The 15,992-nt window shown below is 39.7% G+C and overlaps 2 protein-coding genes across 2 annotated transcripts; both read left to right on the top strand.

The window, feature by feature from the left end:
* Window positions 1–2,074: 2,074 nt before the first annotated feature.
* On the top strand, window positions 2,075–7,153 carry LOC134323437 (extracellular calcium-sensing receptor-like). Its single transcript, XM_063004963.1, has 6 exons — window positions 2,075–2,271; window positions 2,399–2,687; window positions 3,549–4,286; window positions 4,599–4,826; window positions 4,916–5,039; window positions 6,240–7,153. Exons 1-6 carry the CDS (start codon window positions 2,078–2,080, stop codon window positions 7,151–7,153), a joined length of 2,487 nt encoding a protein of 828 aa, XP_062861033.1. The 5' UTR covers window positions 2,075–2,077.
* An 850-nt stretch (window positions 7,154–8,003) lies between these two features.
* On the top strand, window positions 8,004–15,651 carry LOC134323435 (extracellular calcium-sensing receptor-like). Its single transcript, XM_063004962.1, has 6 exons — window positions 8,004–8,200; window positions 8,321–8,609; window positions 13,126–13,881; window positions 13,984–14,211; window positions 14,301–14,424; window positions 14,738–15,651. The coding sequence occupies exons 1-6, from the start codon at window positions 8,007–8,009 to the stop codon at window positions 15,649–15,651; spliced, it is 2,505 nt and encodes an 834-aa protein (XP_062861032.1). The 5' UTR covers window positions 8,004–8,006.
* The last annotated feature ends 341 nt before the right edge of the window (window positions 15,652–15,992 follow it).

Here is a 15,992-nt window from a genome sequence, read left to right as displayed (position 1 = left end):
TGTGACTTTAGTGAATGTGTGCAAATAAAACCCAATAAGCACGTGTGTGTGATTAGGAAATATTCTGAGACTTTTGTTTGAGTTTGATGAGCAACATTTAAACAATTTAGAAGAAAAATGTACGTCAAACAATCAACAATAAATAAAAAAACATTCATGACTTCATTCAACAACCACACAACCTCCAGTGAAACGCTCTTTTTGTACTTTGGCTGCCACCTAGGCCGGCCAGTGACAATGCTCCAAACCAGAACCTTTAACAAAAGTTACCAATAATAGCAAAGAAACGTCTTGTGCTGTGTTCACGTCTCTGAAGTAAAAGGTAATGATGTGTGATAGGTTCTGATGCGTCACAGCAGAACCTTCTGATAGAAATATTCTCAAACCCACCCATAAACAGACAGGCCAGCATACACACACCTTCATGACATAATTAATACACCATTTTAAGATCACTAGGCCCTAAAAAAACATATTAAAAGGAACCCTCATTATGCCTGTATTACTGAATAGCATACAGTATATGGAAAAAGGTAAAAGGTCAGGTATACTGGGTGTGCATGTTTCCAAACAGGAACAGTTATTAGTATATATTAGTAAACAAGAGCATGATCCTATACACCTATGACTGCACGCTTAGACACAACCACACAGGCACAAAACATTAACATACATTATTTAATACACTGCAGACGTTACCACTTCAGGTAAGAAAGAAAGGAATGCCTCCATGAAAATGACTGACTAACCGCAGGGACACTGCACGCACCGAGATACTCTACAAGAGAGGGAAAAAAACAAACAACCATCAATACCAAACTAAAATAAACTCCAGATGATCCTACAGCCAGAAAACCTGAAGCTCCAACAGTAAACAAGAAAGTACGAAAGCAACAGAACGAAAAAAAACATTCAATCAATAGAAATGATTAATGAATAATTAGATTAAATAAGCAGGCAAAATAACAAAAATAAGGATTAAACAATATGTGGAAAATCTTAAATACAAAATACAAAAATAGGTAACGAAACAAACCAGGTTTCAAATAAAAAAGAACCAAAGCAAAGTAAAGTAACATGCAAAACTACCGTGGCTCCAGTGATAGGCTCTTTTTGTACTTTGGCTGCCACCTAGGCCGGCCAATGACGACGCTCCAAACCAGAACCTTTAACAAAAGTTACCAGTAATAGCAAAGAAACGTCTTCTGCTGTGTTTACGTCTCTGGAGTAAAAGGTAACGATGCATCACAGCAGAACCTTCTGATACCAATATTCTCAAACCCACCCAAAACAGGCAGGCCAGCATACACACACCTTCAGGCAAATAGTGCCACCATGATGTTGATGTGATCTACTGTATATGCTGGCGCTACTGGCTAAGTGCAGAGGATTAGAGTGGAAAAGAGAAAGCACCTGTAAACCAGCAAACACACCTTCTGGCAGACGTCACCCCATAGCATAGTGACCAAAGTGACAAAGAGCCAAATACCACTAAAATTAGCTAACCACATAACCTACAGAACACTCATACTGAGGCCTAAAATATGCTTTAGCCAAACTGCTTAGACCAGAAACCCGAGAAGTTCCAGTCCCATTAACCCATCAGTTATTTAAATCTAATTTGGTTGCACATACAGAGTCCATCGACTTCACCGGATTGCATACTATGAGTCTGTGCTCTGTGGTCCAAAAAGAGAACAAAGAAGGAGAAAGCCAACGCCCAAGTTCTGGCCCCTGCATAGCATCCATAACCAATGGGGCCACTGTTCCACACCATGGTACAGATAATATTGGAACCTTAAGTTGAGTAGACTTTTAGATATGATATGCTGTACTTTACACGTCTCTTACACATATATGTAAAACAAAACAGAGTAGAGTAAATAAAATCAAACTTAATACAAAAAAAACACGTCAAGCATCTAGCGTTCACACTGATGACATCACAAATGTAAAGCTCTCTGATTTGTCCATACTAAACGCTCATATCCAGAAGAGAGCCGAGCTTATCTATAAAACTCAGAATGTTGTAGCTGTTCAGTATTCATGCAGCACGAGCAGTGGAACAGCCTTGGTGATGTATTTTCATCTACTTTTGCTTTCTCTCAACCTGGTGAAAGCAGATAATTGTAAGATTTTGGATGATCCGGCGAGTCCTCTACTGTCTAAAGATGGAGATGTGATAATTGGAGGTTTATTTCCGATACATGATGGTATACAGGTGCCGTCACTATCATATACTGAAAAACCTCCACCGTTTATCTGCACCAGGTTCGTTACAGTGGGCTGTTCACTGTACACGCTGACCTTTTTTTTAAGTATTGATTATTATTGTGCTTTATTATATATGTATTAATTCGCTTTTTTACTATTTGTTTTTGGTCACATATTCCAACAGATTGAGTCTCCAGCAATTACGCTTTGCTCAGACCATGACTTTTGTGATTGAGGAAATCAATCGAAGCAGCAACTTGATCCCAAATATATCGATTGGTTACAGGATTTATGACAGTTGTGGCACAAGATTATTAACCATGAAGGCTGCCATGGCTTTAATGAATGGTCAGGACCTAACAGCAGATGGAACCTGCTCTGGACAAACGGTAGTACAAGCCATTATTGGGGAAACCGAGTCTTCACCTACTATAGTACTCACAAAAACTACAGGACCGTTCAAGATCCCAGTGGTAAGAATCATTTACTGACCCTGTATTAAGGTTATATTCTTAAAATGCTTCAGTTAAATTATACATGCAGTTGTGACATGGATGTTATTGCAGTTTGGAGATTTTAATGATGTTCTTATGTTGACTGGATTATTGGAACACAGACTTTGAGAGCCGTTTATAAGTGAAAACATAAATCAACATCATGTGCAGAAATACTGCTGGACAGGAAAGACGCCCAATTACTTGTTTTTTTCTTGTATATTTATTGACTAAATTTGTGCATTAAGGTGCTGATTTTTTGCCTCTAAAATTAAAGAGACCATGACTTCACATAGTAAATGTGAAAAAGTTAACAGTAAATTTGTAGGGTGTAATTAGACTCTAATGGATGGTTTTGGCATTGTTAGACTTTAGTTGCACAAAAAAATTGCAAGTACAGACACAATCCTAAGTTTGATTGTTGTATTAAGTTAATTTTTATTATATACTGTGATGTTGGTCAATAACAAACAGTGGTAGCCTGAGTAAAACTGTGGGTTAACAGTTAGAGGTTGTGGGCTTGAATCCTGGCTTTGCCATACAGCTACTGTTGGCTCCTTGAGCAGGGCCCTTAACTCTCTTGGCTCCAGGGGAGCTGTGCAATGCATTCTGGCCCAGCTTTCAAACAAGCTGAGATATGTGGAACAAGAATATTTGTATATGTGACAAATAAAGACGTTCTGTTCCATCTGCCCCAGATTACTGGTTTCTGTTGTAGAAACACATTAAATGAATCTTCATCAATACAATAATGACATTAATTGTGAATTTGCCAGTCTTGTACGAAACATGTTTCTGCTACATTTAGTTTTTCTTCATTTATTTCTTTTTCCCACTCAGATAAGTCATGGTGCCCTGTGTGAATGTTTAAGCAGCAGAACAGAATACCCATATTTCTTCAGGACTATAGCAAGTAATTACTACCAGAGTAGAGCGCTGGCTTATTTGCTGAAGCACTTCGGCTGGTCTTGGGTGGGAGCTGTGAACAGTGACAATGACTTTGGCAACAACGGAATGGCGATTTTTCGGGATGCAGCTAGAGAGGAGGGAATATGTGTGGAGTATTCTGAGAAGTTTGACCGATCAGAATCTGCTAAAATCATGAACGTGGTAGACATGATTAAGAAAGGGACGGCAAGAGTAGTCATTCTGTTTCTTGCTCACATTGAGATGAACATCCTGGTAGACCAGCTGATTCTAAAGAATGTGACAGGCTTCCAGATGATTGGTGTTCAATCATGGATTGCTGCTGCCAATCTGGCAACCCCAGCAAGTTACAATGTTCTGATCGGATCCATCGGATTCGATCCAGGAAAAATCAACATGGCTGGTTTTTCTGAGTATGTTCTCACTGAGTTTTGGGAAACAGCTTTTCCTTGTTCAGAGACAAATAAAATCGACTGCAGCAGATACGAGGAAATGATTCCCTTTAAAAACTACAATGATGATATCTCTGAACTTAGATTTGCAAATAACATCTACAATGCAGTTTATGCCGTGGCACATTCTCTACACAGCCTGCTCAGATGTACAGAGAACCAGGGTTGTAGAAAAGGCCAGAAAATACAACCTTTACAGGTAATAAAATAATCAGTATAAATAAATCAATGTTTAGTAACACTGAGACAAGAACGTGCCCTCATCCAATGCAGTTTTATCTTATCTTTTGTACATAGTTTGACTCTTTTGTGAGAGTCTCTTTCACAGAGAAATGAAAGACGTCACAACATTGTTTTTTTTTGTCATAATGAACATTTTTTGTTGATCACGTGGACCTTAAAAACTCAGAACCTACTTTACTACAAAATGCTGTAGTTCTAATTTTTCAGGTGATTAATTTTTCTTTTTTGCTGTTGTCATTAAAAGAAAAGTGTTTTATCCTCCTTCTAGGTCATTGAATATCTGAAAAAGGTGAATTTTACCACTAAATCAGGAGACCGTGTGTGGTTTGATAGCACTGGGGCAACAGCTGCAAAGTATGAACTGGTGAACTGGCAGCGAGGACCTGATGGAGGGGTGCAGTTTAAGGTAGTGGGCTATTATGATGCCTCTCTGCCCCCTGGACAGCAGTTTGTCCTAGATGAAAGTGATATTGTTTGGGCTGGAGGAAAAGCTGAGGTGTGAAAAACATTCATTTAAATTTTTTACTTAATTACAGTTTAAGAAGTAATAATGGAGATGTTAAATGAAGTTTGTGTTCATATCAGAAGCCCAGGTCTGTGTGCAGTGAGAGCTGTCCTCCAGGCACCAGGAAAGCTGGACAGAAAGGAAGGCCGATCTGCTGTTTCGACTGTATACCATGCGCTGAAGGAGAGATCAGTAATGACACAGGTATTTTTGGACTTACCAAATTCCAAAGAAATCTGGTTTGTTGTACGTTCTGTATTGTTCTCTTGTTATTTAGGGTACAATACCTAAAACAACACTGTCAGTAAATAACACAGTAAAACAATCTGGGGGATTCCATCCATCTCTTCCACCCAACCTGGGTTATTTGGCAGCCCAGTGCTGGGTAAATATTGGACAGAACACACACTGGGTTATTTGGGGTATGCAATTTAACCATTGTGCTGATTTGTTACAACAACCCAACTGTAAGGTTCTTTTTTACTCAATACTGGGTTAATTTTACCATGAATGTTGGGTTGTTTACTCTGATATGCTGATATGTAAATTATAATACTAATACTGCTACTATTACTACTTTTAATCATTATAATACTAATAACAAACTGTCAGCAAAAAAGATTTTTCAGAGTTTTTTTATTATTTAAAATAAATAAAAAATAAATTATTCATTACAAAAATGTACATGGATACACACACAAAGGCTACAATTTCCATTCATTTTTGCACTGATATTTTATCTATCGCTAATGTTAGCAACGTTAGCATCTCCCAGGGACTTGTATTCAGTACTTGAAGAGACAAACTGAAAGTTAGTTTAGGGAATTAAACTAAACACAGGGTTAGTAATATTTCAAACATCTACTTTATGAGCATTTTAAGTATTAAAATCAAATAGAAACACCTCACATATGCTACTACTGAAGCAAATCTAACCGTTATTAGGGTTGCCAGATTGGTACAGTATGAATATGTATTTTACAATCCGTCAAAATGCTTGGAAAACCGGCCAAATATTCTCATAAAAACATAATACTAATAAACTAATGATATCTTACAGATCAGTAATTATACATTAAGTGACATTTTAAATATTTTAATTTGCACTGCCGTGATACCTTGAAACCTGCTTGGGATGGGAAAAGTGTTGTTTGTACCATCAGTTTGCCCATTTTAAACATATTATTGTACAGTAATGTTATATATGAGTGTGTTTATGACAGTGTGTGACCCTGTCATGACCATAAATATGTAGAATTGTGACAAGCCATAAAAAGCTGCGGGTCATCAATCAATAACCCTGTAAAATCTTTATTTACTTACTCATTTGTGTAAGTGTAGGTTTGTGTAGATTTTGTGTCTACTGTGTGTCTTCATTTCTAATAAACTTTGATTATTTTGCAGATTCAAATGACTGTGAGCAGTGTCCAGGAGAATACTGGTCAAATGCAGAGAGAGATAAATGTGTGTTAAAGGAAATAGAATATCTGTCATTTACGGAGGTGATGGGAATAGTACTGTTATGTTTTTCTTTGTTCGGAGCAGCATTATCTGTCTTGGTATCAATTCTGTTTCTCATTAAAAAGGACACTCCTATTGTCAGGGCCAACAACTCTGAGCTGAGCTTCCTGCTGCTCTTCTCTCTGACTCTGTGTTTCCTCTGTTCACTTACTTTCATCGGTCGACCCTCGGAGTGGTCCTGCATGCTGCGCCACACAGCGTTCGGGATCACCTTCGTCCTCTGCATCTCCTGTGTTCTGGGTAAAACATTAGTGGTGTTGATGGCGTTCAGAGCGACACTTCCGGGCAGTAACATCATGAAATGGTTTGGGCCTCCACAGCAGAGACTCAGTGTTCTTGCTTTTACTTTAATTCAGGTCATTATTTGTGTTCTTTGGTTAATAATATCACCTCCTTTTCCCATCAAGAACATGAGCTACTTCAAGGAAAGAATCATTCTGGAATGTAGTTTGGGGTCAGCTGTGGGTTTCTGGGCTGTTCTGGGTTATATCGGGATTTTGGCTCTTCTGTGTTTTGTTTTGGCTTTTCTGGCTAGAAAACTTCCTGATAATTTTAATGAAGCTAAATTTATTACATTCAGCATTCTCATATTCTGTGCAGTTTGGATCACTTTTATTCCAGCGTATGTCAGTTCACCTGGTAAATTTACTGTAGCTGTGGAGATTTTTGCTATTCTGGCCTCAAGTTTTGGTTTGCTGTTCTGTATATTTACACCTAAATGCTATATTATCCTGTTTAAACCTGAACTCAATACAAAGAAAAATGTGATGGGAAAAACTGCTGCAAAATCACTGTAATAACAATAATAATCACTGGTATATTTACTGTACATGAACTGTAAACTGCTGCTTTGCCCCCATTAGTGATGCCTCATTTGTTTTATGTCTAAAAAAGGCAGATAAAATTAGAAAGCAGTGATCTGTAATTTGTAAATTCACTGTAACCGGTGTTTATAACCTTTGAAAACAGCACAAATAAAATTTATTAGTTTTGACCTTTCAACTTCATTGTTTTCTGTTAATTGTGACTTTAGTGAATGTGTGCAAATAAAACCCAATAAGCACGTGTGTGTGATTAGGAAATATTCTGAGACTTTTGTTTGAGTTTGATGAGCAACATTTAAACAATTTAGAAGAAAAATGTACGTCAAACAATCAACAATAAATAAAAAAACATTCATGACTTCATTCAACAACCACACAACCTCCAGTGAAACGCTCTTTTTGTAACTAACGTGTTGGCTGCCACCTAGGCTGACCAATGATGACGCTCCAAACCAGAACCTTTAACAAAAGTTACCAGTTATAGCAAAGAAACGTCTTGTGCTGTGTTCACGTCTCACCCACTGACTGGTGCAATAGGTAACTATGCCTCACACCAGAACTTTTTGATACAAACACATCTCTTACAAACACATATAAAACAAAACAGTGTTGAGGAAATGAAATCAAACTTAATACAAAAAAACACATCATGTTTTTTTTTTTTTCTGCATTTAGCGTTCACACTGATGACATCACAAATGTAAAGCTCTCTGATTTGTCCATACTAAATGCTCATATCCAGAAGAGAGCCGAGCTTATCTATAAAACTCAGAATGTTGTAGCTGTTCAGTATTCATGCAGCACGAGCAGTGGAACAGCCTTGGTGATGTATTTTCATCTACTTTTGCTTTCTCTCAACCTGGTGAAAGCAGATAATTGTAAGATTTTGGATGATCCGGCGAGTCCTCTACTGTCTAAAGATGGAGATGTTATAATCGGAGGTTTATTTTCAATACACGGTGGTATAGAGGTGCCGTCACTATCATATACTGAAAAACCTCCACCGTTTATCTGCACCAGGTTCGTTACAGTGGGCTGTTCACTTTACATGCTAACCCTTTTTAAAGTATTTATTATTGTGCTTTATTATATGTTTGACATTTCACTTTTTTACTTATTCGTAGTCACTTATGTCAACAGATTTAATCTCCATCAATTACGCTTTGCTCAGACCATGACTTTTGTGATTGAGGAAATCAATCGAAGCAGCAGCTTGCTCCCAAATATATCGATTGGTTACAGGATTTATGACAGTTGTGGCACAAGATTATTAACCATGAAGGCTGCCATGGCTTTAATGAATGGTCAGGACCTAACAGCAGATGGAACCTGCTCTGGACAAGCGGTAGTACAAGCCATTATTGGGGAAACCGAGTCTTCACCTACTATAGTACTCACAAAAACTACAGGACCGTTCAAGATCCCAGTGGTGAGAATCATTTACTGACCCTGTATTAAGGGGATAATTTTAAAATGCTTCAGTTGAACTATACATGCAGTTGTGACATGGATGTTATTGCAGTTTGGAGATGTTAATGATGTTCTTATGTTGACTGGATTATTGGAACACAGGCTTTGAGAATGGTATGGGATGGCGCCGCAGATGGCTGCCTCGGTGAGAGCTCTCTATGTTTTGTGTTGGTTTATGTTTGTTAATGTTATTTATTGTGCGTCAAACTCGGTCAGTTGGAGCAAAGAACAGTTACTGACCTTCAGAGACAATGTTTCACCAACTTTTATTCCGGAGTTTTCTCAAAATCCTTCAGAGTTTTTGGAAATCCTCACAACAGGTGCGCTGACTCTACTCAACCTGGCAAGAAAGCGGCGGAGAGGCAGACGAGCCGGAGTGCTCGTAAAGATGAGGCGACGTGGAGTCCGAACACCGTTACCGTCTTTTTTCCTCTCCAATCTGCGATCTCTGCACAACAAACTGGAAGAACTACTCCTGCTCAACCAAACTAACAGGGACTTTTCAAATACATCTGCGCTGTGCTTTACGGAGACCTGGCTTTCGGAGCTGACCCCGGATAGTGCGCTGCATCTCCCTGGCTTTCAGCTGCACCGAGCGGACAGGGACGCGGAGCTTAGCGGCAAAACAAGAGGAGGAGGACTGTGCTTTTACATCAATGAACGCTGGTGTAAAGATGCAACGGTACTGTTAAAATCATGCACTCCTCATCTAGAATCACTTTTCATTAACTGTAGACCGTACTACTCTCACAGAGAGTTTTCTTCATTCATTCTGGTCGCTGTTTACATTCCGCCGGATGCGCGCATGAGAGATGCACAGAAACTGCTGGCCGATCAGATAATGAAAGCAGAACGGGAGAACCCGGACTCACTGCTCATCATCCTGGGAGACTTTAACAGCGCAAATCTTACCAAAGAAATGCCGAAATACAAGCAACATGTCACCTGTGCCACAAGAGAAGGAAACATTCTGGATCATTGCTACACCTCTGTTAAAAATGCCTATCGCTCCGTCATGCGTGCGGCTCTCGGACATTCCGACCACAATCTCGTTCACCTCATTCCCACATTACAGGCAGAGACTCAAAACTAACAAGCCTGTCATTACAACAGTGAAGAAGTGGACCAGCGAAGACATCGAAATGCTACAAGACTGCTTTGAATGCACAAACTGGTCTGTCTTTGAGGAGGCGACAGACAGCTTGGATGAATATACAGACACTGTAGCATCATACATCAGTTTCTGTGAGGACAGCTGTATTTCTACCACAACACGGGTAAAATACAGCAACAATAAAGCGTGGTTCTCGGCTGAACTCAGACAGCTTCGGAGGGAAAAGGAGTCAGCATTCAGGAGTGGAGATAGAGTTCTCTACAAAGAGGCCAAATACAAGCTGGAGAAAGGTATCCCATCAGCAAAAAAGGAATATTCAGAAAAGCTGAAAAGCCAGATTGCTGCTAACGACCCAACTTCAGTCTGGAGGGGCCTCGAAGAGATCACTAATACAAGGTGTGAAAGATCCCCCTTCTCCTGAATGACCGTCAACTCACCAACGACCTGAACGAGTTCTACTGCAGATTCGAATACAATAAGGACAATTCTCAGCCTTTCTCAGCCAATTCTTCATCCTCCTCCTCCACCCTGGCTCTCTCACCTCTGTCCCCGGCTCCTTTAACCATCAACGAGCGGGACGTTAACAGACTGTTTAAGAAACAAAAGGTGAGAAAAGTTCCTGGGCCAGACGGAATCTCTCCATCCACCCTTAAGCACTGCAGCAATCAACTGGCACCTACCTTCACTCACATTTTTAACAGATCATTAGAACTTTGCTCTGTTCCTTCATGCTCCAAAACATCGACCATCATACCAGTCCCCAAAAAAACGAACATTTCTGGACTGAATGATTACAGACCTGTAGCCCTGACATCTGTAGTCATGAAGGTCTTCGAACGCTTGATCCTAGCCTACCTGAAGACCATCACAAATTCTTTACTGGATCCCCTGCAGTTTGCATACAGAGCAAATAGATCTGTCGATGATGCAGTCAACGTGGCCCTGCACTTCATGCTACAGCATCTCGACAGTCCTGGAACCTACGTTCGAGTTCTGTTTGTGGACTTCAGCTCGGCTTTTAACACCATAGTGCCAGAGCTGCTGCAGGTCAAACTGTCCCAGCTGTCAGTGCCGGATGCCATCTGCCAGTGGATCATGGACTTTCTGACAAATAGGACACAGCAGGTACGGCTAGGAAAACACACTTCAGACCAGCGGAACCTAAGTACTGGTGTACCACAAGGCTGTGTGCTTTCACCCCTTCTCTTCAGTCTTTATACCAATGACTGTGTTTGTAAGGAACCAGCTGTAAAGATCCTTAAGTTTGCTGATGACACCACTGTGGTGGGCCTCATAACCGATGGTGACGAGTCTGCCTACAGAAAAGAAGTCGAGCAGTTGGTCTCCTGGTGCAGCGACAACCACCTGCTGATCAACACACAAAAGACTGTAGAGTTGTTGGTGGATTTCAGGCGCAACGCTCCCTCCTTACACCCCCTCACAATTAATGGCTCTATGGCCTCAGTGGTGGAGTCACTTAAGTTCCTGGGCACCACCTTATCCAGGGACCTAAAGTGGGAAAAGAACACACTCTCCATCGCCAAGAGGGCTCAGCAGAGAATGTTCTTCCTGAGACAGCTGAAGAAATTCAACCTGCCCCAGAGTCTGCTGATCCAGTTCTACACAGCAATAATAGAGTCCATCCTTACATCATCCATCACCATCTGGTTTGGTTCCTCAACATCACATGAACGAGCCAAACTCCAGCGTATAATCAGGAAAGCGGAGAGGATCATTGGATGTAGTCTGCCAACGCTTCAGGACATTTACAACAGCAGAGTGCTGAAGCGTGCCGGCAAAATTACAGCAGACCCCTCTCATCCTGGACATAACCTTTTTCAAACTCTTCCATCTGGCAGAAGACTCAGGACAATAAAAACAAACACATCAAGACACGCTAACAGCTTTTTCCCCAGAGCTGTAACACTTTTTAACCAAAGTTGTTCTCTTGGGTAAATGTTGGTAAATACTGGTTAACAGTCCGTGTGCTGTCGGGTCTGTTAAATATGTTCTATGTTACATGTCATACATGTGTAATTATCTGTACTATTATGTGTATTGTGTGTACTACTGTGTGGACTATTGTGTGTATCATTGAGTGTATCACCAAAGCAAATTCCTCGTATGTGTAACATACCTGGCGAAATAAAGTGATTCTGATTCTGATTTGAGAGCCGTTTATAGGTTTAATACTGCTGCACAAAAATAGCCCATTTACTTATTTTCTATTTATGAACCAAATTTGAGTTTTTAGGTTCTGCCTCTAAGATTAAAGAGACATCACTTCACATTGTTTGTAATGTGTGCAGTCAAAGCAGCCTCTTATATATGAATAGAATACAATAGAATAGAACGGCTTTATTTGCCATATATACATATACAGGTGTACAGTACAACAAAATTCTTTCTTCGCATATCTCAGCTTGTTTGGAAGCTGGGGTCAGAGCGCAGGGTCAGCCATTGCACGGCGCCCCTGAAGCAGATAGGGTTAAGGGTCTTGCTCAAGGGCCCAACAGTGGCTGCATGGCAGAGCTGGGATTCGAACGCACAACCTTTCAGTTGATAGCCCAAAGCTCTACCCACTAGGTTACCACTGTCCTGACACTCCCTAGCTTTAGTTATACTGAAACATAATCACCAACAAGGAGGCCAGAGAACATACCATGTCATCAAATTATTATTTTAAATATTTCATGTTAAAGATACAATCAGAATGTTGAATCATTCAGCCACTGTTAAAAATAGGTGCAGAAATGATTAAAATCTCGACACTGCTGTGACGTTTATGTTCATCACTAGAATATGTATTATGTATGTTGCAAATTGAAATTAACACACAAAGTAAAATTAATACACATTATAAATGTGAGGCTTTGTGTGAATAAAATATATTTTCATCATTTATGGCACTGTGGGTGCAAAAAATTCTGAGTTCTTTTACTTTATAGTATTTTAATATCATTTTTGTGTGTTAACAGTAAATTTATAGGGTGTATTTAGACTTTGACTGCAGGTACAGATACTGTCCGAACAATGCCAAAACCATCCAAGAGAGTCTAAGTTTGATGGTTGTATTTAGCTCCATTTACACAGGCCAATGTTGTGCCAAGTCCTTTTTCAAAATTGTGGTCAATAACAGACAGTGGCGGCCTAGTGGGTAGAGCTGTGGGTTAACAATTAGAGGTTGTGGGCTTGATTACTGGCTCTGCCATACAGCCACTGTAACCCCCTTGGCTCCAGGGGAGCTGTGCAATCTCTATCAATACAATAATGACATTAATTGTGAATTTGCCAGTCCCTTGTACTAAACATGTTTCTGCTACATTTAGTTTTTCTTCATTTATTTCTTTTTCCTACTCAGATAAGTCACGGTGCCCTGTGTGAATGTTTAAGCAGCAGAACAGAATACCCATATTTCTTCAGGACTATAGCGAGCGATTACTACCAGAGTAGAGCGCTGGCTTATTTGCTGAAGCACTTCGGCTGGTCTTGGGTGGGAGCTGTGAACAGTGACAATGACTTTGGCAACAGTGGAATGGCCATTTTTCGGGATGCAGCTAGAGAGGAGGGAATATGTGTGGAGTATTCTGAGAAGTTTGACCGATCAGAGCCTGCTAAAGTCATGAACGTGGTAGATATAATTAAGAAAGGGACGGCAAGAGTAGTCATTCTGTTTCTTGCTCACATTGACATGAACATCCTGATAGACCAGCTGATTCTAAAGAATGTGACAGGCTACCAGATGATTGGTGTTCAATCATGGATCGCTGCTGCCAATCTGGCAACCCAAGCAAGTTACGATGTTCTGATTGGATCCATCGGATTCGATCCGGGAAAAATCAAAATTGCTGGTTTTTCTGAGTATGTTCTCACTGACTTCTGGGAAACAGCTTTTTCTTGTTCAGAGACAAATGGAAGCGTTTCTCAAAATAAAATCGACTGCAGCAGATACGAGGAAATGATTCCCTTTAAAAACTACAATGAGGATGTATCTGAACTTAGATTTGCCAATAATATCTACAATGCAGTTTATGCCGTGGCACATTCTCTACACAGCCTGCTCAGATGCACAGACAACCAGGGTTGTAGAAAAGGCCAAAAAATACAACCTTTACAGGTAATAAAAGTATCAAAATGGGTATAAAACTGAAATGGTTCAGGATTTATTATCTCTCTTCCTTCAATTATTTTTTGCTGTTGTCATTTTCCCCCCTCCTAGGTCATTGAATATCTGAAAAAGGTGAATTTTACCACTAAATCAGGAGACCGTGTGTGGTTTGATAGCACTGGGGCAACAGCTGCAAGGTATGAACTGGTGAACTGGCAGCGAGGACCTGATGGAGGGGTGCAGTTTAAGGTAGTGGGCTATTATGATGCCTCTCTGCCCCCTGGACAGCAGTTTGTCCTAGATGAAAGTGACATAGTCTGGGCTAAAGGAAAAGCTGAGGTATGAAAAACACTCATTTAAATTTTTTACTTAATTACAGTTTAAGAAGTAATAATGGAGATGTTAAATGAAGTTTGTGTTCATATCAGAAGCCCAGGTCTGTGTGCAGTGAGAGCTGTCCTCCAGGCACCAGGAAAGCTGGACAGAAAGGAAGGCCGATCTGCTGTTTCGACTGTATACCATGCGCTGAAGGAGAGATCAGTAATGACACAGGTATTTTTGGACTTACCAAATTCCAAATAAATCTGGTTTGTTGTACGTTCTGTATTGTTCTCTTGTTATTAAGGGTACAATACCTAAAACAACACTGTCAGTAAATAAATCATGTTAAATAGGTAATACGTTTTAAGTTTTATTTATTTATTTATACTCCATCCATGTATATAATATCAAGTTTCAATTTATATGCAACATTTTTTATAGCCATTAATAAAAAAGCAGCTTCATGTGCTTTTCTAATCCTGTTTTGGATGAAAATCCAGCTACTGTGTGTCTTTATTTCTAATAAACTTTGATTATTTTGCAGATTCAAATGACTGTGAGCAGTGTCCAGGAGAATACTGGTCAAATGCAGAGAGAGATAAATGTGTGTTAAAGGAAATAGAATATCTGTCATTTACGGAGGTGATGGGAATAGTACTGTTATGTTTTTCTTTGTTCGGAGCAGCATTATCTGTCTTGGTATCAATTCTGTTTCTCATTAAAAAGGACACTCCTATTGTCAGGGCCAACAACTCTGAGCTGAGCTTCCTGCTGCTCTTCTCTCTGACTCTGTGTTTCCTCTGTTCACTTACTTTCATCGGTCGACCCTCGGAGTGGTCCTGCATGCTGCGCCACACAGCGTTCGGGATCACCTTCGTCCTCTGCATCTCCTGTGTTCTGGGTAAAACAATAGTGGTGTTGATGGCGTTCAGAGCGACACTTCCGGGCAGTAACATCATGAAATGGTTTGGACCTCCACAGCAGAGACTCAGTGTTCTTGCTTTTACTTTAATTCAGGTCATTATTTGTGTTCTTTGGTTAATAATTTTACCTCCTTTTCCCATCAAGAACATGAGCTACTTCAAGGAAAGAATCATACTGGAATGTAGTTTAGGATCAGCTGTGGGTTTCTGGGCTGTTCTGGGTTATATCGGGATTTTGGCTCTTCTGTGTTTTGTTTTGGCTTTTCTGGCTAGAAAACTTCCTGATAATTTTAATGAAGCTAAATTTATTACATTCAGCATTCTCATATTCTGTGCAGTTTGGATCACTTTTATTCCAGCGTATGTCAGTTCACCTGGTAAATTTACTGTAGCTGTGGAGATTTTTGCTATTCTGGCCTCAAGTTTTGGTTTGCTGTTCTGTATATTTACACCTAAATGCTATATTATCCTGTTTAAACCTGAACTCAATACAAAGAAAAATGTGATGGGAAAAACTGCTGCAAAATCACTGTAATAACAATAATAATCACTGGTATATTTACTGTACATGAACTGTAAACTGCTGCTTTGCCCCCATTAGTGATGCCTCTTATGTGTTTTATGTCTAAAAAAGGCAGATAAAATTAGAAAGCAGTGATCTGTAATTTGTAAATTCACTGTAACCGGTGTTTATAACCTTTGAAAACAGCACAAATAAAATTAATTAGTTTTGACCTTTCAACTTCATTGTTTTCTGTTAATTGTGACTTTAGTGAATGTGTGCAAATAAAACCCAATAAGCACGTCTGTGTGATTAGGAAATATTCTAAGACTTTTGTTTGAGTTTGATGAGCAACATTTAAACAATTTAGAAGA

This window comes from Trichomycterus rosablanca, chromosome 11 (genome assembly GCF_030014385.1).
Source record: "Trichomycterus rosablanca isolate fTriRos1 chromosome 11, fTriRos1.hap1, whole genome shotgun sequence".
NCBI classification, from domain to species: Eukaryota; Metazoa; Chordata; class Actinopteri; order Siluriformes; family Trichomycteridae; genus Trichomycterus; species Trichomycterus rosablanca.
This window is presented reverse-complemented; position numbering and strand designations above follow the sequence as displayed.